The sequence below is a fragment of the Ursus americanus genome, chromosome 19, assembly GCF_024610735.1.
Source record: "Ursus americanus isolate L20-20 chromosome 19, mUrsAme1.1.p, whole genome shotgun sequence".
In the NCBI taxonomy this organism is placed as follows: domain Eukaryota; kingdom Metazoa; phylum Chordata; class Mammalia; order Carnivora; family Ursidae; genus Ursus; species Ursus americanus.
This window is the reverse complement of record NC_142145.1, coordinates 13,583,706-13,602,702: the sequence shown is the minus strand read 5'-3', so window position 1 is coordinate 13,602,702 and position 18,997 is coordinate 13,583,706. Positions and strand designations below refer to the sequence as shown.

At 44.3% G+C, this 18,997-nt stretch overlaps 1 protein-coding gene across 5 annotated transcripts in view; it reads left to right on the top strand.

Moving 5' to 3' along the window:
• Positions 1 to 18,997, top strand: part of TNFRSF11A (TNF receptor superfamily member 11a) — a 55,723-nt gene that overhangs the window by 21,166 nt on the left and 15,560 nt on the right. For 3 of the 5 annotated variants that reach the window (XR_015727583.1, XM_045790226.2, XM_045790224.2), the window contains 7 exons: positions 928 to 1,053; positions 4,852 to 4,995; positions 8,237 to 8,330; positions 9,760 to 9,854; positions 11,333 to 11,446; positions 14,577 to 14,629; positions 15,900 to 16,668. Coding sequence is in view for 4 of the 5 variants with exons in the window: in XM_045790226.2 (XP_045646182.2) it covers positions 928 to 1,053; positions 4,852 to 4,995; positions 8,237 to 8,330; positions 9,760 to 9,854; positions 11,333 to 11,446; positions 14,577 to 14,629; positions 15,900 to 16,668 (1,395 nt within the window). In the remaining variant the exon portion in view is untranslated. The remainder of the gene's footprint in view (positions 1 to 927; positions 1,054 to 4,851; positions 4,996 to 8,236; positions 8,331 to 9,759; positions 9,855 to 11,332; positions 11,447 to 14,576; positions 14,630 to 15,899; positions 16,669 to 18,997) is intronic. The other 2 variants (XM_045790227.2, XM_045790225.2) reach the window with 2 other exon arrangements.

The window sequence follows — 18,997 nt, the reverse complement described above, 5'->3', positions numbered from 1 at the left end:
AGAGGAGGAAGGCAGACTTGTTACGTCCTCCCCACAGCTGCTCTGCCAGAAGGTGGCCGAGTATTTCTACAGCCTCAGCGAAAGTCCGCAGGTTCTCACTCACTCATTGTTCTGGAAACGGTGGTTACATTACATCAAGATCCTTAAGATATTCAAGCTATATGTATTTCTTAGACATGCAGGAAAAAGATCTAGTGATTTTCGTGAGTGTGCAGGTGTGCGTGCGTGTGTGTGTGTGTGTGTGTGTGTGTGTGTGGTACTCTAGTCATTCTGTTAACTGAGGGCCCACAATAGATGTAGGACAAAAGAAGTTAACACTCCAGATTGACAGTAGAGGGGATCTTGAAGATGGGAGGGCAGGGATAAAATGAAATTTTTGCTTAGCCCCCAGAGAGCCCCTCAAGGTTTTTTAGGCACGTTTGAAAGCCATCATCCTTTTCCTTGGTCAGCGGATGTGTGGGGTGAGAAGGATGGTCTTTTACTGGGATGAACTAAAAGGCGGCTGTGATCATAAGCACTGCAAGCCTAGGAGAGGTTATTTTTTTTTTTTTTTAAGATTTTATTTATTTGACCAAGAGAGCACAAGCAGGGGGAGGGGCAGAGGGAGAAGGAGAAGCAGACTCCCCTCTGAGCAGGGAGCCCAACACGGGACTCGATCCCAGAACCCCGAAACCGGGACCGGAGCCGTGGGCAGATGCTTAACTGACTGAGCCACCGAGGCGCCCCTAGGAGAGATTATTTTAGCCAGCTGGGAGGCCTGAGGAGCCCATCACTGATACGTGGCCTCATCCTGTGTACCAGACTGTGTTAGGGGGTTTCCTGGGGTCGCAGTCATTTAAATAGTCCAGCAGGTTGGTGTATCATTGTCATTTTGTTGTTATTTTGGGGGGTATTTTTCATTGGTGCATTTTTTTTTTCTAATTGAAGGAAAGTACATGTCTTCTAAATGCACTACTACCTCGGAAAGTGTATGCCTGCCCTGTGGCCCAGATGAATACTTAGACACCTGGAATGAGGAAGATAAATGCTTGCTGCATAAAGTTTGCGACACGGGTAAGTCAGTCATGTCAGCAGGAGTGTGGATAGGTGCTGTTTTTAGATACAGTAGTGCTATCTCTTTTGGGGAGGCATAGGAAGACGTTTTTGACCTCGGACCCCGAGAAGTAAGTGCTTCAGACATTTCCTGCCTCAAGCATTGTGTTAACATTCTTCGTTTAGAACTTTTGCTCTGAAATATAATTGCATCTCAGTTGAATCCCGGAACACACATGTTACAGTTGACAATATCTTGCCACAATGTTTCTGTGTATGTTATGTTATTTAATTTCTACAGAAACCCTGCCAGATAGCCAGAGCTATCCCATTTTAAAGAGGAAGAAACAGAGACCAGGAGAGGTTGGGTGACTTTTCCAAGGTTAACAAGTGAGAAGCAGGACTCAAAGCCAGATCTGACTCTCAAGTCTTTCTCCTGAACCATAAGTGTCTTACTAACAGACCGCTATAGTTTTTTGGGTTTTTTTGACTCAAAAATTTTTTTAATTATTTAATTTTTTATTGTAGGAATCAGTATAATTGTAGGAATCAGAATCAAAATATGTCCCTTAACCTAGAGGTTCCTTTCCCTCTCTCTCTCTTTTTTTTGTTTCTTTTTCCATTTAATCTCTCTGTTGGCGAAACCATGTTGTTGTTAATCCTGTGGATTACAGGAATCCCGTGGGTCACAGTCTGGTTTCTGCTGGTTGCATTCCCTTGGTGTCATTTACCATATTTTCCTGTCTCCTATATTTCCTATATAGTGGTTGTTGGATCTAGAAGCCTGGTCAGAAGTTTGTATTTTTTATATTGTTTGGTTTTTTTTTGCAAAACAGCCTCAGTTGGTATAATGTAGTTATGTCAGGGGTCGTATAGAAGCTGCTTATCTCTCTTCTTGTGGTATGTTGACCATCATGGCCTAGATCCACTTTTGGGAGGAGCCGTAGAAAGGTGACCTTCTATCATTCCTTCTTGAATGCCTGGAACACTTTATGAAAAGAAGCTTCCCTCAGCAACTCTCCATTACCCTGAAGTACAGTATATACGGGAGAGGCAGAATGAATGCTTGTAGCTTTATTTACCGCTTTTCAAAATCATGACTTGATCATCATGCTTTCTCCAAAGGATTTATATGAATATGATAAACTCAGCCATTCGGACATAGTTGAGGTGTTTTAATCTATTACAGTTACTAGGTATGTGGGTGCTCAGATTGTCTCACCTCAGGACCTTATATGACGCCAGGTGACCTTAAGAGCTCTCCTTGCTTCCAGGTTCATCTTGGGCATTTCCTGCCTCAAACCACAAATCAGCCATTTCTTTAAGAATTCCTTTTTTTTTTTTAAAGATTTTATTTATTTATTCGACAGAGATAGAGACAGCCAGCGAGAGAGGGAACACAAGCAGGGGGAGTGGGAGAGGAAGAAGCAGCCTCATAGCGGAAGAGCCTGATGTGGGGCTCGATCCCATAACGCCAGGATCATGCCCTGAGCCGAAGGCAGGCGCTTAACCACTGTGCCACCCAGGCGCCCCTAAGTATTTTTTTTTAAACATCGTCATTTTCGAGTGGGTTAGAGACAGCTGGCAGATTTTGGCCGCAGAAGGTAACATGGAAACTCCACTGAGCAGAAGCATCTGATCAAGTCTTTTTTCTTTCCCACTGCTTAGTAATGACCTTGACTCACTGCTGTCTCTTGGAAATAAAGATTCATTCTGTCTACTGCCAAAGTTGATTAAAGCCCCAAACCTGGTACATTAAGATATTTAAAAATATGTCAAAATTGTTCATCACCACACAGGCTTGCATTCACTCACAATCGAGTAAGGTAGTGGAACTAGAATTTTCCAAGGAAGTGACCCCTGTCCATGTCTGTTCTGAGCATTATGCACATGTGTATGCAGATTGGCCTCAGGGCTGCACAAATGACCAGAGCCTTGGAGAGTGGACACGGGAGGGACACAGGAAGATTTCTCTAGGTTCGCCATGCTCTGCTCTGAAAAGAGTGGAAATAGAAAACATCTCCTCCCTGCTGGCTGTAACTTGAGACAGTGAAGGAGACAGGGTTCTGGTTTGCCTGTTTATTTTTCCCTTGGAACTTGTCCTAGTCTGTTCAGGCTTCTCTAACAGAATAGCACAGACCGAGTGACTTCAACAACAAACATTTATTTCTCACGGTTCTGGAGGCTGAAGTGGGAGATGGGGTGCCAGCATGGTTGGGTTCTTAGTGAGGGCCCTCTTTAGGTTTTCAAGACACTCTTTTCTTGCTGTGTCTCCACATGGTGAAGAACAGACAGGGAGGAAGCAAGCTCCCTACTGTCTCTTTTATAAAGGCATGAATCCCACTCACGTGCAGTCTAACCTTATGGCCTGATCACCTCCCAAAGCCTGCACCTCCTGGTACCATCACATTGGGGATTAAGATTTCAACATGAATTCTGAGGGGACAAAAACATCAGTCCATAACAAACTCCTATACGTACTCAGGAGTATAAGTCCATGGGCTATTGGGACAATCCAGGTGAGATGGGGCCCTATAGGGGTACAAAGTCTGTTTCAGATAATATTATTGTGTTGCATTGTGTATGTGCATGTGGATTCTTGTTATTCATAGAATAACATCAGTGTTCTGAACTAGCAAATCCTAAACCATTGCTCCTAGGGGAAATACAGTGTTAGGTTCCTGTGAGCCTCTGGTCACAACATTTTTGTTAACTGATCCACACATAACCTTGTTTTATGTGTGTTTCTGTTTAAAGACACCTTAGTAAATATTTTGATTCATTAACATTGAACTTAGAGCCAACAGCGCTGTAACTCATGCCTGAACAGAGTTTATCTAACATGTATTTGCTCATGAGACACATCACCTGGGCCTGGAAACAGCGGACAGTGCTTCAACACTGTGATTGTGGGCCCTTGTAAGCAGTGGAATCACTAACAAAAAGCATGGAAATGCCCAAAATGGGACACTAAGTAGACCACACAAAGGATGCTCGCTTCCAGTCTAAAAGCTGTAACAAGAAGGCGGAGTGTGACCTTGGTTGACCTCAGCTGAGAGTATGCATGTCCAGCCAGTGGCTCGAAATCTCCACTGTTCTGCATGTGCCCAAAAATGACTGCAAAAGTGCCAGGAGTACTGATTTGGGGGTTACACCGAAATGTTAGTGAGTAGGTGAAATTGTAAATAAGAGTCAACAAAGAATGAAGATGGACTGTGTGTGTCAGCATGACCTCTATTCCACCGAAACTGGAAAGGGCAGGAGATTTGGGACAAGAAGGAGAGTCTTTGCTATGTGTTGTGAGAAAAGAGAACCCACCGGTAGCTCTAAGTATTTGGGGAGATTGACTTCCAAGTGTGTCATCCAGCTCAGCCTCTGGAATGCGTTCCCTTTTCTAATGTCCCTGAGCCCTGTTTCCACAACTCTGAATATGCCTGTGGTCCTGCAGGATCCCAGGATGAATCCCCAGTCTCCAGAACCCTATTCCCTTAGGTTCAATCTAGCATTCGTGTTCAGAATATTTCTCACATTTGAATTTACTAAAAACCAAGAAGCCGTGGAGTCTATTTTGCATTAGCCAAAATAGTCCAGGATCATACACTCCCCAGTTCTTAATCCTCCTCCTCACATGAAAATGGACTTTTAAAAAACCACGAGACTCTTAATTTTTGCGGGGGAGGGTGTGGAGGGGAACCAACCTACTAGGATGTTTTAGTGCTTTAGGAAGGGGGAACTGGGGAGTTCTCGAAACCTATCCTGAAGGATGCGTTGGAGCTGCTCAGGGTGGAAGGTGAGCAGCCGTGTCTCTGTCTCCTGCAGGCAAGGCCCTGGTGGCGGTGGAGCCCGGCAACCGGACGGCCCCGCGGCGCTGCGCCTGCACGACCGGCTACCACTGGAGCGCCGACTGTGACTGTTGCCGCCGCAACGCGGAGTGCGCCCCGGGCTTCGGCGCCCAGCACCCGGGTACGGTTCGGTTCGTGCGCCCCGCGGCTCTCCCCTGGGCCAGAGCAGGCTTTGAGAGGCGTCCCTGTGTCACTCACGCTCCGGGGAACCAGGTGGCGCTGGAGTAGCTTGAGGGGCCCTTTGAGAAGGGCCAGGTTACGCTCTTCCAGGGGAATGTGAGCGCGCTGCCCACGTGCTCCCCGGAAGCCTCCTCCAGCTGGGAAACCTTGGGAGCCCCCTTAGGCGGGCAGGGGTAACGCAGGGGGCCTCAGACTCTTTAAAAAACAAAAAACAAACAAACAAAAAAACAAACTGGCGCACGCCCTTGGAAGAATTTTGAAGAACCATGCGCCCGTGGCATATTTTTAAGTTGGCAGATAACGTTTTTTATTGCCAACTTAAAGAGTTGCTAAGGAATTAGTTTCCAAGGAATTATAGCAGCAGTAACACTTTTAAAAATGGAATTCAATGGAATCTAAACACCGTAGCAATTTGATAACACCATCATCCTTTTTAAAATGCACTCGTCGTCCTTCACTGTTGGAAGATTTATATGGTTTGTCCCTCCTTGGACTTGTATCCATTTCACCCTCCCCAAAGAATTTTACCCTAATGTATTTTTAGGCTTGGAGGGCTTTTGCTAATCACCTTTTCATGCACTTTTCACATCAAAACTAGGCACCCATTTGAGATTGTAATTTTAAAAAATTTTCCTGTGGCTCAAGGTTCTAAGAGTTAAAACACTTTTGGACTAAGTTGTTATTACAGTTACTACATGATTGTCAAAAAGTAATATATTTTGCCTTATTATAATTGTAAAAGCTTTACGAACTTAATAATAAGTGGTTTTTTTCTGATTCATATATTCATGGTTGAATATTTGTTATTGCTAAAATGTAACAGATTTCAACATTCATTCTATGTCCACTGAGTGCTGAGAATCTTGCTCACACAAATACTTGAATGGCTAAGGAAGCCTTCCGGTAGACTAGTGTCAGTCAGTTCCTTCAACACTTTCTGAGCTCTATGTCCAGGCCACATAGTGGTGTGACATCAAAAGCTGTTTTTAATGATCTCTCAGTTAAGAACTCAGTTGTGTTCTCAGTTTTGTTAAAAGTAAAGAAATAGATATATCTTTTTGCCAGAAAAGTATTTCTTAGAGTTCTTTACCTTCCTGATTTCTGGAAAGCACCCCAAAAAAGTTTTTTCAAGATGCAACACATGATTATTCATACCTGTTAATCTTTCGTTTGGAGGCATTTTGTTTTAAACCAGAAGACTTGGACAGGTGAGGAGAATTAAGATACTATTCATTTCAATTCATACGGAGGAAGATGTCCATCAGAGTCTCACTGGTACAGTCTGTCCTTATTACCAAATGTATCGACTAAACCAAATGAGCTTTCTCTTGGAAAAAGTGTGACTTGATTTTTTTTTTTTTTAAGAGAGAGAGACAAAGTGGGAGAGAGGAGCTGAGGGAGAGGGAGAGAGAGAATCTTCAAGCAGACTCCCTGCTGAGCATGGAGCCTGACTCGGGGCTTGATCTCATGACCCTGAGATCATGATCTGAGCTGAAGTTATGAGTCGGACACTTAACGGACCGAGCCACCTAGGCGCCCCTTGATTTTTTAATTATTAAAATAAATCTCCCTATGTAACCAACTCCCTTATGAATTCAATTCTAAGACAAGGCCCAGAGCCTTTCGGTATGGAGGTGCTCTGAATTGCAGGAGCTTTGCTATTACCAGTATTTTGATTTGTTGTGGGGGTTTTTTTTTGGCATAGCAGGATTTGGAGTGGATAAGCAGCATGCCTCTTTTTGTAAAGTGGGAAAAGTGTGATTGTGTCAGGGGAAAGGGAAAGGAAAACCTGCAGGATGTCCCTGGCAGGTCAGTGTTTCAAAGAGTAGATGTGGAAATCAAGTGCATGGATTTAATGCCCTTGAAGCTATGTGTGACTTGCGGCTTCTTAGGAAGTCTCTTTGTTCTTAAGGGTTACTCTTCTAGAGTGTGTTAATATTTTACAAAGCTGTTTGAATTCATGTGAGCAGCTAGATGTTAACTGGGCTTTTGTTAAGGTCATTACAAGGTGACTCAGATTACTAGGTTGAGGGGGGTACCCTGCTGGTTGAGACAACTGCAGAAATCAAGAGTGTACTTCCCATTTGACTTTGGACAAAGAAAATCTAATTCCTTATTTTAGTGTTTTATTTATGACAATAAATCAAAGAAGTGCTACTAATTTCAAGAGTAAATTGTGGTTTTGGCACCAGTCAATTGCCTGATTATGATACCACACGGAAGCCAATGTCTTCTTTTTTAGAATTACCAAAGGGTCATCACGTGTGAGTTGCAGTGAGGCTAATAGATGTAGGAAATTGGAGACATGTCCTATTTTGATAATACAGTTGATGAGGAATGTGAGAGAACTGAAGAAACATCCTAACCACGATCAATTCCTGCTTTAGCTGCTGGTGGCTTAAGGCAGGGGTCCAAAATCCAGCCCACCTCTTCTGTTTGTATAAATAGAGTTCACTTGGAACACAGGCACGTCTCTTTGTTTACATGTTGTCTATGGTGCTTTCATGCTGCAAGTAATTACAACAGAGATCAGAGGGCCTGCAAAACCTAAGATATTTACCGTATGGCCCTTTCTAGAAAACATTTGCTGCCAACTCTTGGTTTAAGAGAGAGACCTATAGGGTTTTTTGGGGGCAGGGTGTGTTTTTGTTTATGTGTTTGTTTGAGAAAAGAGTGTTACAATCACTGTAGTGTTTGCACTGGTAAGATTTATTTGATCAGGAGTCAGAACAGCAAGTTTCCCTTAAAAGCAGGAAAAGGGCTGTCATTCTCTGAAGACGAAGACTGATACAAACCCAGAAGGCTGAAAGGGGAGGGCAGACAGGTGCCTGGTGAAAACAAAGGAGACAGTAGGCTCCAGCTAGGAAACAGAGGATCGGGGACCAGGACAGTGGCTCTGAACAGCCAAGGGTCAGTACCTAACTCAGATACTGACGTTAGTGGCCTGACAGTGAGCCAGTTACCTTGCTGAACAAGAGTCTGTAACCTATTGCTGGGACCGGGGGCCCTCTGAAGCCAGGAGGGCCCGGAGCAATCAGCCTTGGGTGGTGAGTGTGGGACTGGGGAGGCCAGAGGCACAGGGGGCAGCTCCTGGTCTCTGGTCCTTTGGAACATCATCCTGGCCGATGTCTAAGTGTCCTTGTTTGTTTGCTTGTTCTTTTGTCCGTTCGTTTTTTTGACAGTGCAGCTCAACAAGGACACGATTTGCGAGCCCTGCCTGGTAGGCTACTTCTCCGATGCCTTTTCTCCCACAGAGAAATGCAAACCCTGGACCAAGTAAGTGGCAACAGAGGAGCCAGAAAAGTGTGTTGATCTTAAACTCAACTTGCACTGTCTCCTCGAGGTTGTCACCAGACTGATGCCGTTTGGTGAGGCTTCTGCTCAAACCCGTTTTCAGAACGGGAAAATTCTGTCACTTCGGCATGGGGAAAATAAACCAGTCCAACTCATCTTCAGCTTCCTGTGTGACAGGGGCTCTGTATTACTTTTCAGAGTCACTTGGACCTAATCTTTGACTTACAATTGCAGCTTCTTTTTTCCCTTTCCTAACCTTAGTTGCTTAAAAGTGATTTACGATGTTTATAATCCTTCACCTGCCACGCCCACGCTTCCCAGCTTCCCTGCACCCCTGGTGTATTTGTCCAGAAACGTGTGTGTGTGTGCATATAGGAGCCTCCTGTTTATATAAATGTTTGCATACTCTAAACGCCTTGGCTTTTTTAACATAATATATGCTAAAGGAGCTCATTCCATATTTGTTCACTTAGATCTCCGTGGCTTTTTGTGGCTTAGGAAACATTTGCTGCCAACTCTTGGTTTGTACTGTAATTTATTTTGGTAGAGATGGACCATAGAGATGTACCATGATTTTATTTAATAAATTCCCTGTTGGTAGTCGTTCAGGTCGTTTCTGGTCTGTTGCGGTAATAAATAATTCTGCAATGACTCATCTCGTATATATACTGGGTTTCACACTTAATGTGAGTATATGTGTGTGTGTGTGTAGTGGAATTTTAGGTATATGTATATATGGTGGAATTTCTGGGTCCTTCCATTGCGTGCTTATTGCCAAATACTAATATAGTCCCAATGTATTTCTTTAAAGATTTATGTATTTATTTATTTTAGAGAGAGAGAGTGGGGGCAAGAGGATAAGGGAGAGGGAGAGAGAGAATCTTCAGGAAGATTCCCTGCTGAGTGCAGAGCCTGACACGGGGCTCAGTCTCACTACCTTGAGATCATGACCTGAGCCAAAATCAAGAGTCACATGCTTAACCAACTGCACCACCCAGGCATCCCCCCTCAATATATTAATTCTCATTAGATATTTATTTTTCGATCTGCTTACCCAAGTTTTATGTTGAAAAGATTTTTTGTGTTTTCAGCTTCAAAAGAGCATTCATCAAAAGTTTATCACTCAGCCGAAGGCAATTGAAGCATTTGGAATCTTCTTCAATGTACTCTCTTTTGGACCATAGTGTCAGAGCGGTTCTTAGAGAACCCTGGTCGTGGTTATCTTTGCTTATTCATCGGTCCACCCTTTGACGAGTGGACAGACACTGGGGATTCAAACGTGCAGGAAGCCCTCTCAGTTCTTCTCCTGAAGAAGCTGGCAATCTAGCGGAGTAGAGCCTTTTGTAGCTTGTTGCGTTTTTCTTAAACAAGATTATAAAAGCAAAACACTTAACTACCTTTACCTCCACAGCTGTAGCATTCTTGGGGAGACAGAAGTACGTCATGGGACTGATAAATCAGATGTGGTTTGTAGTTCTTCTCTGCCATCTGCAAAGCCGCCAAAAGGTATGTTTAAGTAGAGCGGGTTGGCTGTAGATGTGCCCAGTCTAGTCAGCAATTCTAGATTTCTCCCGAATAACATGCTGTGTCTGAAGGGGTTCACCTCTCCCTCTTCATCCCGTCTTATCCATGGTCACTTTTGTCAGTATCTTAACTCCAGATATGTTGTTTACTTGAAAATTTCCCACTCTGACGTGGATAACTAATAAAGTATTCATACACACACAAAAAAAGAAAGAACAGAAATTGAGCTACAAACATGAATTAAAATGCCCAAATATGGCAGGATTGTGGAGATCACAGTAGGGGTGTCTGTGGGAGATTTTGGTCGCCAACCAGAGTTAGAATATAGCTATCGTTATACAGGGCACATTTTGTACATCAAGTTAATCTTAAGTACAGTTTCAAAGCCTGACAGAAAGTTGAGGGTGGATGCTGGTTACCCAGGGGCGTGAGATGGTGTAGAGGTGGGTCCAGATATGGCAGCACCGGAAATGGACACGCAGCAGGAAGAACCCAGGCCACAGATTAATGGGGTTAATGAACTAAGAAAATCAGGGGTTTAGATTTGACATTTTGGGAAAAAGGAGGCTATCTAAGCATTCTGGTTATGGAGTAACACAGAGTAGCATGTAAAAAAGACCATTTTAAAGATAACATTGAAAATAACTGAGGGAATAAAATGTTACTTTAAACAGGAGAGAAGGAGAGGAGAGGTGAGACTTCATAAAATAAAGGTTCTAGCAAGCAAGCAATCAAGAGGGTTGGGAGAAATGGTTAAGTCCACGTTGTACTGTAGATGAAATACTGAAACGCTTCGCAGGACGGCCATGGTTCTGTTCTCATGACCAGCAGAACCCTGGTGCCATGTTGTTCTTTGGAAAAGGATACAATAAAGGGCTTCCTCTGGCCTCAGAGGCTGTCCACTTGGAGAGATTGAGGTGTTCTGTAGGTAAGCAAAGATGGAACTGGATGGCGTGGTCAAGACAATTAGAGTTGTGCTAAAGTAGCTGCTTTTATTTATTCATTTATTAAAGACTTTATTTGAGAGAGAGTGAGCACGAGTAGAGGGAGAGTTAGAGGGCGAGGGAGAAGCAGACTTCCCGCTGAGCAGGGGAGCCCAACACGGGGCTTGATCCCAGGACCCTGAGATCATGATCTGAGCTGAAGTCAGACGCTTAACCTTCTGAGTCACTCAGGTGCCCCTAAAGTAGCCACTTTTAAAGACGGGCGTGGGCTGGCCTCCCGTGGCGCGATGCCAGGCGTGGGGCTGGCTGCAGTTGGTTTCGCCCTTCTGGAGCTGAGAGCATGCTCTGCACGCCTACAGTCAGAGTTGGGGACCGTCCTCCTTCTCCGACGCCAGACCAACATCCTTGATTCTGGGGCTTGATTCAAAGGGTTTTGTTTTTAAATAAAACTGGAAATAATCACTGAATTAAATTAAAAACTCTTTAACACCTTTTTCTCATTTTCTTCCAATGCAGAACCCCAGATTTACTTGCCCAGTTTAATTATTCTGCTTCTCTTCATATCTGTGGCATTAGTCGCTGCTGTCGTCTTTGGTGTTTACTATAGGAAAAAAGGGAAAGCACTAACAGGTACTGTGTCTACACTGGTTTTTGAAAATTAAGCTTAAAGAAACATGTCTAGGTATACGCTCTGGAAGCTGCGTAGATTGCCGGTGACTGCCTCTGGTGATCTGCCTACAGTAAGTGCCTTGACACGGCTGCAGTTAAACTAAGCCAAACTGCCCTTTATACCTAATTCATTGTTCTCTGGCCAAACACATCAGCAAAAACCCATGGTGCCTGTTGATGTGTAAGCAAACAAAATATGCGAGGTTCAGGAAGCTGATGACTCATTAGCTGTGTGTTCGTGTCAGACCGATCATGCATCATCAGGTATGAGCGGGTTGCCTTTATCCGAGAATACCAACATGTTTGACGCACCCACTTAAGATAGAGGTAAGCATTCAGGTAAATGGCAGACGGAAAGTTTTGATTGGGGTCTTACCTTGAGATATGAATATAAAATTGTGAAAATAAGTTATCTTATTTTCAGTAAAATTTAAGTGCTCATTCTTACAATGAATCATCCGGTGTTACCTTGTTTCTGGGGAATAATTTCTTCACAAACAATTGTTCGATGGTGCCTTTTAACATCACAGCATATTTGATGTTTACACAAAGCTATTAGAGTGTCATTTTTTTTTTAAAGGTTTTATTTATTTATTTATTTGAGAGAGAGCGTGAGCACGAGCCTGGGGTGGGGCAGAGGGAGAGGGAGAAGCAGACTCCCCCCTGAGCAGGGAGTCCCACGCGGGACTCGGTCCCAGGACCCTGAGATCATGACCCAAGCTGAAGGCAGGTGCTTAACCGACTGAGCCACCCAGGTGTCCCAAGAGCGACATTTTTAAGAAAGGATTCCTCGAGAGATTTCTTCATGCTTTCGTGGTCAGATCGCCTTCTCTAAGAGCACTGTTGTCTCACGGTCCCTTTTCCCTTTTTGGTTGCTCAGGGGGTTATAACGTCCGCCTCCGCTTTGCCGTGATTTGATCAGTTCTCCTGCATCACATGCGTGGACTTCCTGAAACCCCGCCTATCTTGCTCTTTCCACTAATGTCACGTTATATAACGCTGGGCCATCAGAAGTTTTTAAAGAGGGAAGATGGTGTTTGGAGATGCCCATGTTAACCAGAGAACAGTGTTAAATGACTTTTTTTAAGAGTCTACTCATTATTGAATATTTTTATTTAGTGCTGCTCCACTTCCCTAGCAACCTGGTAACTAGGGATTTGAATAATGCGTGTTCAGATGGTGAGGTTCACGCATGGAGTCACGTTTATGTGAGATAACAGATTTCTGATTTTTTTTTTTTTTTTTTTTGTCTCTGCAATAACCTCTTCCTGCCATATCTTCTCAGTGACAAGGACAGTGGACCTACCAGTTACTGAATCAGGACGTAGTCTGTTAGCCCTCTCTTCATCCATTCATGTAGCCCCCCTGGGGCAGGACTGGCCCTGGGGGCTCCATCCTGAGGGCACAGCAAGTGCCCTTTTTGGGGAAGCGGACAGGGCAGCATGAGGCCCACAGAATGAGGCCGAGTGCTGAAAGGGAAGTTGCAGAGCCCCAGGTGAGCAGATGACAGGGGGTCGTCTGACCTCGGGGCCAGCAAGGGCCCCCCAGAGGAGACCAGGAGCTGAGACCTGATAAGCCCGTTGGGCTTGGCTAAGGTTGGTGCGGCCGGAGCAGAAAGTCAGAGCCCGCGTGAGAGAACATGGAGAGGGAAGCATGGTCCCGCAGGCTTGGTTAAGGACTTTGCTCCTGGTCCTTAGCAAAGAGAAGTAAAACTCACCCTCTGGTTATAGGATAGAAAACAAATTCGGGGGTACAGTAAGGCTGGATGCAGACACACTAATTAGGAGGGCTTTTGCAATCATCCAGGAGAGAGATTATCTTAGTAATTATGAGTATCTCCTCGTGTACAAATGCCATTTTTTAGTACCGTTTGTGGTTATCTGGTACTGGTCCCTACAAGAGAAGAGCTACAAGTTTCCTTTAATTTGGGGTAACTTTATTTTTATGTAATTTCAAAACTATAGAAAGGAAGCAAGAATAATCATGAAGATGATAGCAATACCTGACATACATTGAATATTTATTCTGTGCCAGCCCTGCTTGTGCGTTTTACATGCACTCACAAAATCACGACGGCACCACGAGGCGGGCACCACGAGGTGGGCACCGCTGTTTCTCCCCTTTCGTGATGAAGAAACTGAGACTCAGAGAAGTGCAATGACCCGGGCGAGGTCATGTGATAGAAATGATTAGCTGTTATCAGGACCTGATTATCTTCTCCTGCAGAATGGACAACCTCCCACTTCAGTGTTTATAGTGAATTTAGCATCAAATGGTCAGTGGAAGTGGGGTAAAATTTTATCTTTCTAGAACATAAATTCATAGATTTTTTTCAGTTCGTAGATCAGACTTTTTTTTTTTAAGATTTTATTTATTTATTTATTTATTTATTTATTTGAGAGAGAGAGAGCAAGAGGGAGAAGCAGACTCCCCGCTGAGCAGGCAGCCTGATGCGGACTCGATCCCAGGACCCTGAGATCATGACCTGAGCCGGAGGCAGACGCTTAACCTACTGAGCCACCCAGGAATCCCATCACTTCTGTTTTTAAAAGTTAATGGGAGATGTGCTTTGTTTATACCACAGAACACAGCTCTTCCTCCTGAGAAGCACAGGGTATAGTGGAAAAGGATTTGAGGCCCCCTGGAACTCAGTGGGGTCTGACAGCCTTCCGGCCTGCACTCTTCCTTTCTCGTCCATCCGTGTGAGCTAGTTGACTGGAAAGGCAATGCCCTGGACCTGTGTCTTCGTCATTCCCTCGCAGCGCCTAGCCCTGGCCCTCGTCGTCAGGGGAAAACGGCGAAGGGAATGAGAATGCCTCCAGTCCTAACAGCAGCTCTGAGAGTGCCCAGAGGAATTCAGCAGAACATTAGGGGAGGACGCTTTGCTTTCCATAGATCAGAAAGTTCTGTTTGGGGGAGGGGGAGTCTTTGAATGGGTTGATTTTTCTTTTAAATGTTTTCACTCTCGGGAACTCTCACTGAAAGACTTGCAGATGGCTGTATTTAAAGAAATACTGAGCTGACATAGTGATCGATAATACTGAATTAGACGAAATAATATGAAGTTCTTATCCTTACTTTGTTTTTCTAGCTAATTTGTGGCACTGGGTCAATGAGGCTTGCGGCGGCCTAAGTGGAAATAAGGTAAATTTAAGTCTTAAGTGCCTCCTTAACGTCCTTTTAATGGTTAGGCTGATGTGGCTGTTATTAGTCAAATACTGAACCCTACCGTGAACGGGGTCCTTCCTTGAGGGATGGAACCTCGAATCCCAGGATTGATCCCCGCAGAATAACTCAAAGCCCAAGTGGGTGCCCATCGTAAATGCTCTTTTCTTTGCACTTCCTTCCCCTCGTCATCTCTGTGAGCATACATAATTTATGTTGTTCCAGCGCCAATCTTGATTGCCTAGGACAGGTTCCAAGGAGGAAGGAGCTGCCATTTCCCTCTACTCTTTAGTTATTTTGGTAACTTTTCATTTTGACATAATCAAAATTATAGAAAAGCAGTGAGAATAGTACAAAAAAACTCCCACACTCCCTAAACTCAGACCCACCAACTGCTTACATTTTATCACATCGCATTATCATTTGCTCTTCGTAAGCCTGTATATGTGTGTTGTTATTTTAGAGTGAATGGCAGACATCACGCTCCTCCACCCTTAAATACTTCAGTGCGATTTTCTTGAGAACAAGCATATTCTCTTAAATAACCGTAGTACATTTATCAAAATCAAGACATTCAATCTTGGTACAAACTGTTATCTGATCCACATGTGATATTAAAAATTTCTTTGATTGTCCCGTTATGTCCCTTAGATCTATTGTCTACAGTATAAAGAATATAAATTTTAAACCGTGAGTTCATCCTGATTCTCCCAGTTTCGGTCCCGACACCACAGGATTCATTTGGTCTCTCCTTTACCTGGATTTGAATCCTCCCTTCTGCAACAGGACGAAGCCCGGTTCCTGTTAGTCTCAATGTATTGACTTGTTTGCTCAATGCCAGAATACACAGAACGTAGTTTCAGAATTATTAAACAGTAGTACAGAAAAAACAAAGCTACTAACTAGAGCTCCTTATTTGTTTACAGTGGTTTTTTTTTTTAAATTTAGATTGAATGTATGGACAAAATACTGTGTTCTTTAAAGTTACATGAGTTAGCGCTTTGCTTTGCTTCAGTGTGAATATACTATTTGTTTGAAATGCGGTTTGATTCCCTGGTTCCCATAGTCCATTTTAGGGTTCCCCCCACTCTGTATTCTTAAATAACACAAATAATGTGCCATAATGAGGGTTCCGTCTGTACTTGTTAGGGTGGAAATAATAATTCTAGACCATTTTCAGCCATATTTAGCAGACACATGTTCTGATAACTCCGGGTATTAATACTTCTGCCTTCTGAATTTACATCAGCAGGAGTCCTCAGGCAACAATTTTAGCAGCACTCATATGGAAGCCTCTAGTCAGCGTGAAATTTGTGAAGGTGTCTTACTGCTGACTCTGGAAGAGAAGATGTTCTCTGAAGATATGTGCTGTCCAGACGGCAGTGGTTTCTGTGGGGGTGCGTGTGTAGGCGGGGGGCCCAGCACCCAGGGACAGGAGGCCAGGGTGCTTACTTTGGTCAGCGAGATCGAGGGGGACCCCTTCCGGCAGATTCCCACAGAAGACGAATATGTGGACAGGCCCTCCCAGACCCCAGACTCTTCTTTGCTGTGCCTCACTCAGCCTGGGAGCAAATCCACACCCCCTTTCCCTGAGCCCCTGGAGGTGGGGGAGAATGACAGTTTAAGCCAGTGCTTCACTGGGACAGAGAGCCTGGCTGATTCTGAAAGCTGCCACATCGCGGAGCCCCTGTGTAGGACTGATTGGATTCCCATAGCCTCCGAAAAGTACTTGCAAAAAGAAGTGGAGGGTGGCCATTGCCCCCACTGGGCAGCCAGCCCCAGCTCTGCCGATGGCTGTGCAAACTGTGGAAACTCGCCTGGGGAGGACCGGGAACCTCTCATGGCTTCCCCGAAAAGCGGACCTTTGCCCCAGTGCGCCTATGGCATGGGCCTTCCGCCCGAAGATGCAGCTGATGGGGCCGGCCAGCCCACAGATGGGGCTGACGTAAGGCTTCCCAGCTCGACGAGAGGAGGCCCTGGGTCTGGAAGTGCCTCCAGTGACCAGCCACCAGCATCTGGTAAGTGGTGTTCCTGGTCTCCTGCTTCTGAGCAAAAAGAGCTGTTCTTGGTTCAGTGTCTGGAGGCAAGTGTCACAGACGATTTGGGGAAGAAAGATGCTTACATGGGGAAGATTCCACTCGAACCTTTTCTCCTGATAGGCCTCTTTGCAGGGTGGGTTTTGATTCAATCCCCATGTTGAGTCTGTGGATTGTGCCCCCTGCCGTGTGACTTTGTCCCCCACCCCGGGGGCCGTCTCCTCGCTTCCAGGGGCCCCACATCCAGCACTGACTCTCTGAAGGCCGTTTCAGCATCGACCTCGGGACTGGCTGAGTTGAGGCATTCCCGCGGATCTCTGGGTTTTGTTTTGTTTTTAAAGCAGCCTATACCTCAAATCTCCCCTGAGAGAGCTTTTATAATTGTCAGGGTGACAAATGACATTGTTTAGTTAATCCTTAATTCATTAATTTTTATTCAGAGTAGCTTGTTAGTTCTATACCAAATTAATGATGCCGTAAAACTGCCCTTTCATGCTTTATATGAGAAGCCCCTTTTACAACCACTGCATATAATATATTTATGGAACCAGGAGGATCATTTTACAATTTAAAATCATTATAGAGATTTATCGCTGCAGCACTGCCTGAGCATGAAGAGCCCACCAATTATAATATTATCACTTTTTTTTTTCACAAGGGTAAAACACCATCTGTTTGATTATGTAGTTAGAGGAGCTCGGCTGCTGATGGTGAGGGCTCTGGGTACTGTTTGCCACATGGGGGGTCGGGGATCTCTTTGAGAATCTTCTGACAGCTATAGACACTCTCTCCAGAAAAATGAATATATGGATATATGCTATTTAAGGGGCTTCACAGAATCCTCCCACCCTCGAATGGAAAAAGAAAAAAGTCCATTCGTGGACCTCCTTTATCCTGGGATGCCTTTTCTTTTTCATTCCTGCCTCTTTATTTAGACAGCAAGTGGTGCGAGCAGCTGCTGACTGAATTATTTTATAACCCTGAGGTAGCTAGATCCTGCCCTAAACACAGAGACTCTTCTGCCTCGTGTGGATGATGGCTCCTGGCTTATTTGCTAGAACAATGTACTTTCATCTGTCTCCCAAGCTTTGTGGCTTTGCTGCAACTACACAAATTCACTGATGTGTAAATTCTGTAACATCAGTTCTCAGACTGAAAGGAGGACATACATTTGGGGATATTTTTCAAAGAACTGATTTGGTTTTTTTCCTTCTGAAGACCTCCACGTTAAGACTTTAAGGAATTTCCATAACTAAAAGTTTGGTTCTCTTGTTCCTTTGTATAATTCTATTTCTTTTTAAGTGGTTAATCTTCTTCCTGTTGGTCCTAGAGACATACAGAACATGAGTTTTGGGGGCTGGGAGGCATGGGGAGGCCAGAGCTGAGTGTGGCAGTGACCGTGGCCTGGTACCAGGGGCAGACCAGTTTTTCCATTAGTGACACCAGGAAGGGGATGTTTGCCACTGTGTGAAAATCATCAGCAGCTGTTGGAAGAGAAGAGTTGACCAAATTAAAGAGATATTTTTTTTCTTAGTGACATGAAGCCAAAAGCCAGATCTGTGCTCTCCTATGAAGAGTTAAAACAGGGCCCGAGTCTGTTTTTCATGACCATTTATTTCTCTAGCACTAAACAGCGAGGCATGGAGGAAAGGGAAAAAAAAAGTGTGTCATCAACTAAATGGTGTTAATTTGCAGAAAGTTTACACTGCTTTCTCTCTCTTCGTCTGGTGCTTAGCCATGCAAAACATCCGTGGAGAGTCTGCCTGGGATGCCAGCAAGAGGGCCAAACTCATTCTTGCCTGAGGAGACGCAGCAGCCAGATTGATTTTGGAAGCTGTGCTGCTCTCTCCATAATTACTTCTGCATGAACTGGCCTTCTGGTTTCTGGTCAAAATAGCACTTTCTCATTATTGCTTCTTTTTTTTTTTTTTTAAGATTGCCATTATTTATGTTCTATAAAGTGTGCAAAAGAGGATGGAGCTTGGGTGAAAGATCAGAGGGAGTCTAATCCTATTTGATCTCCTGAAAGCCACTGTGCTCTCGGGACTTGAAGGAGGTGGCCTTTTTTATTAGGTTTCAGATTTTTATTTGTGGGTATTTAAACACACACACACACACACACACACACACACACAACCAACTCGAGTGGTTTCTGGGAAAATGATGTGATTGGGCATGTCCTCAGCAGGGAGGAGTTTCTCCTTTGCACTCCCCTTCCCTTTGAAGAGAATGATGGTTCTTCAAAGAGTTCTAAAAGCGTAATTTTTAAAAATAATATCCAATGTTAAGGCTATTCTAGCAATGTTATAAA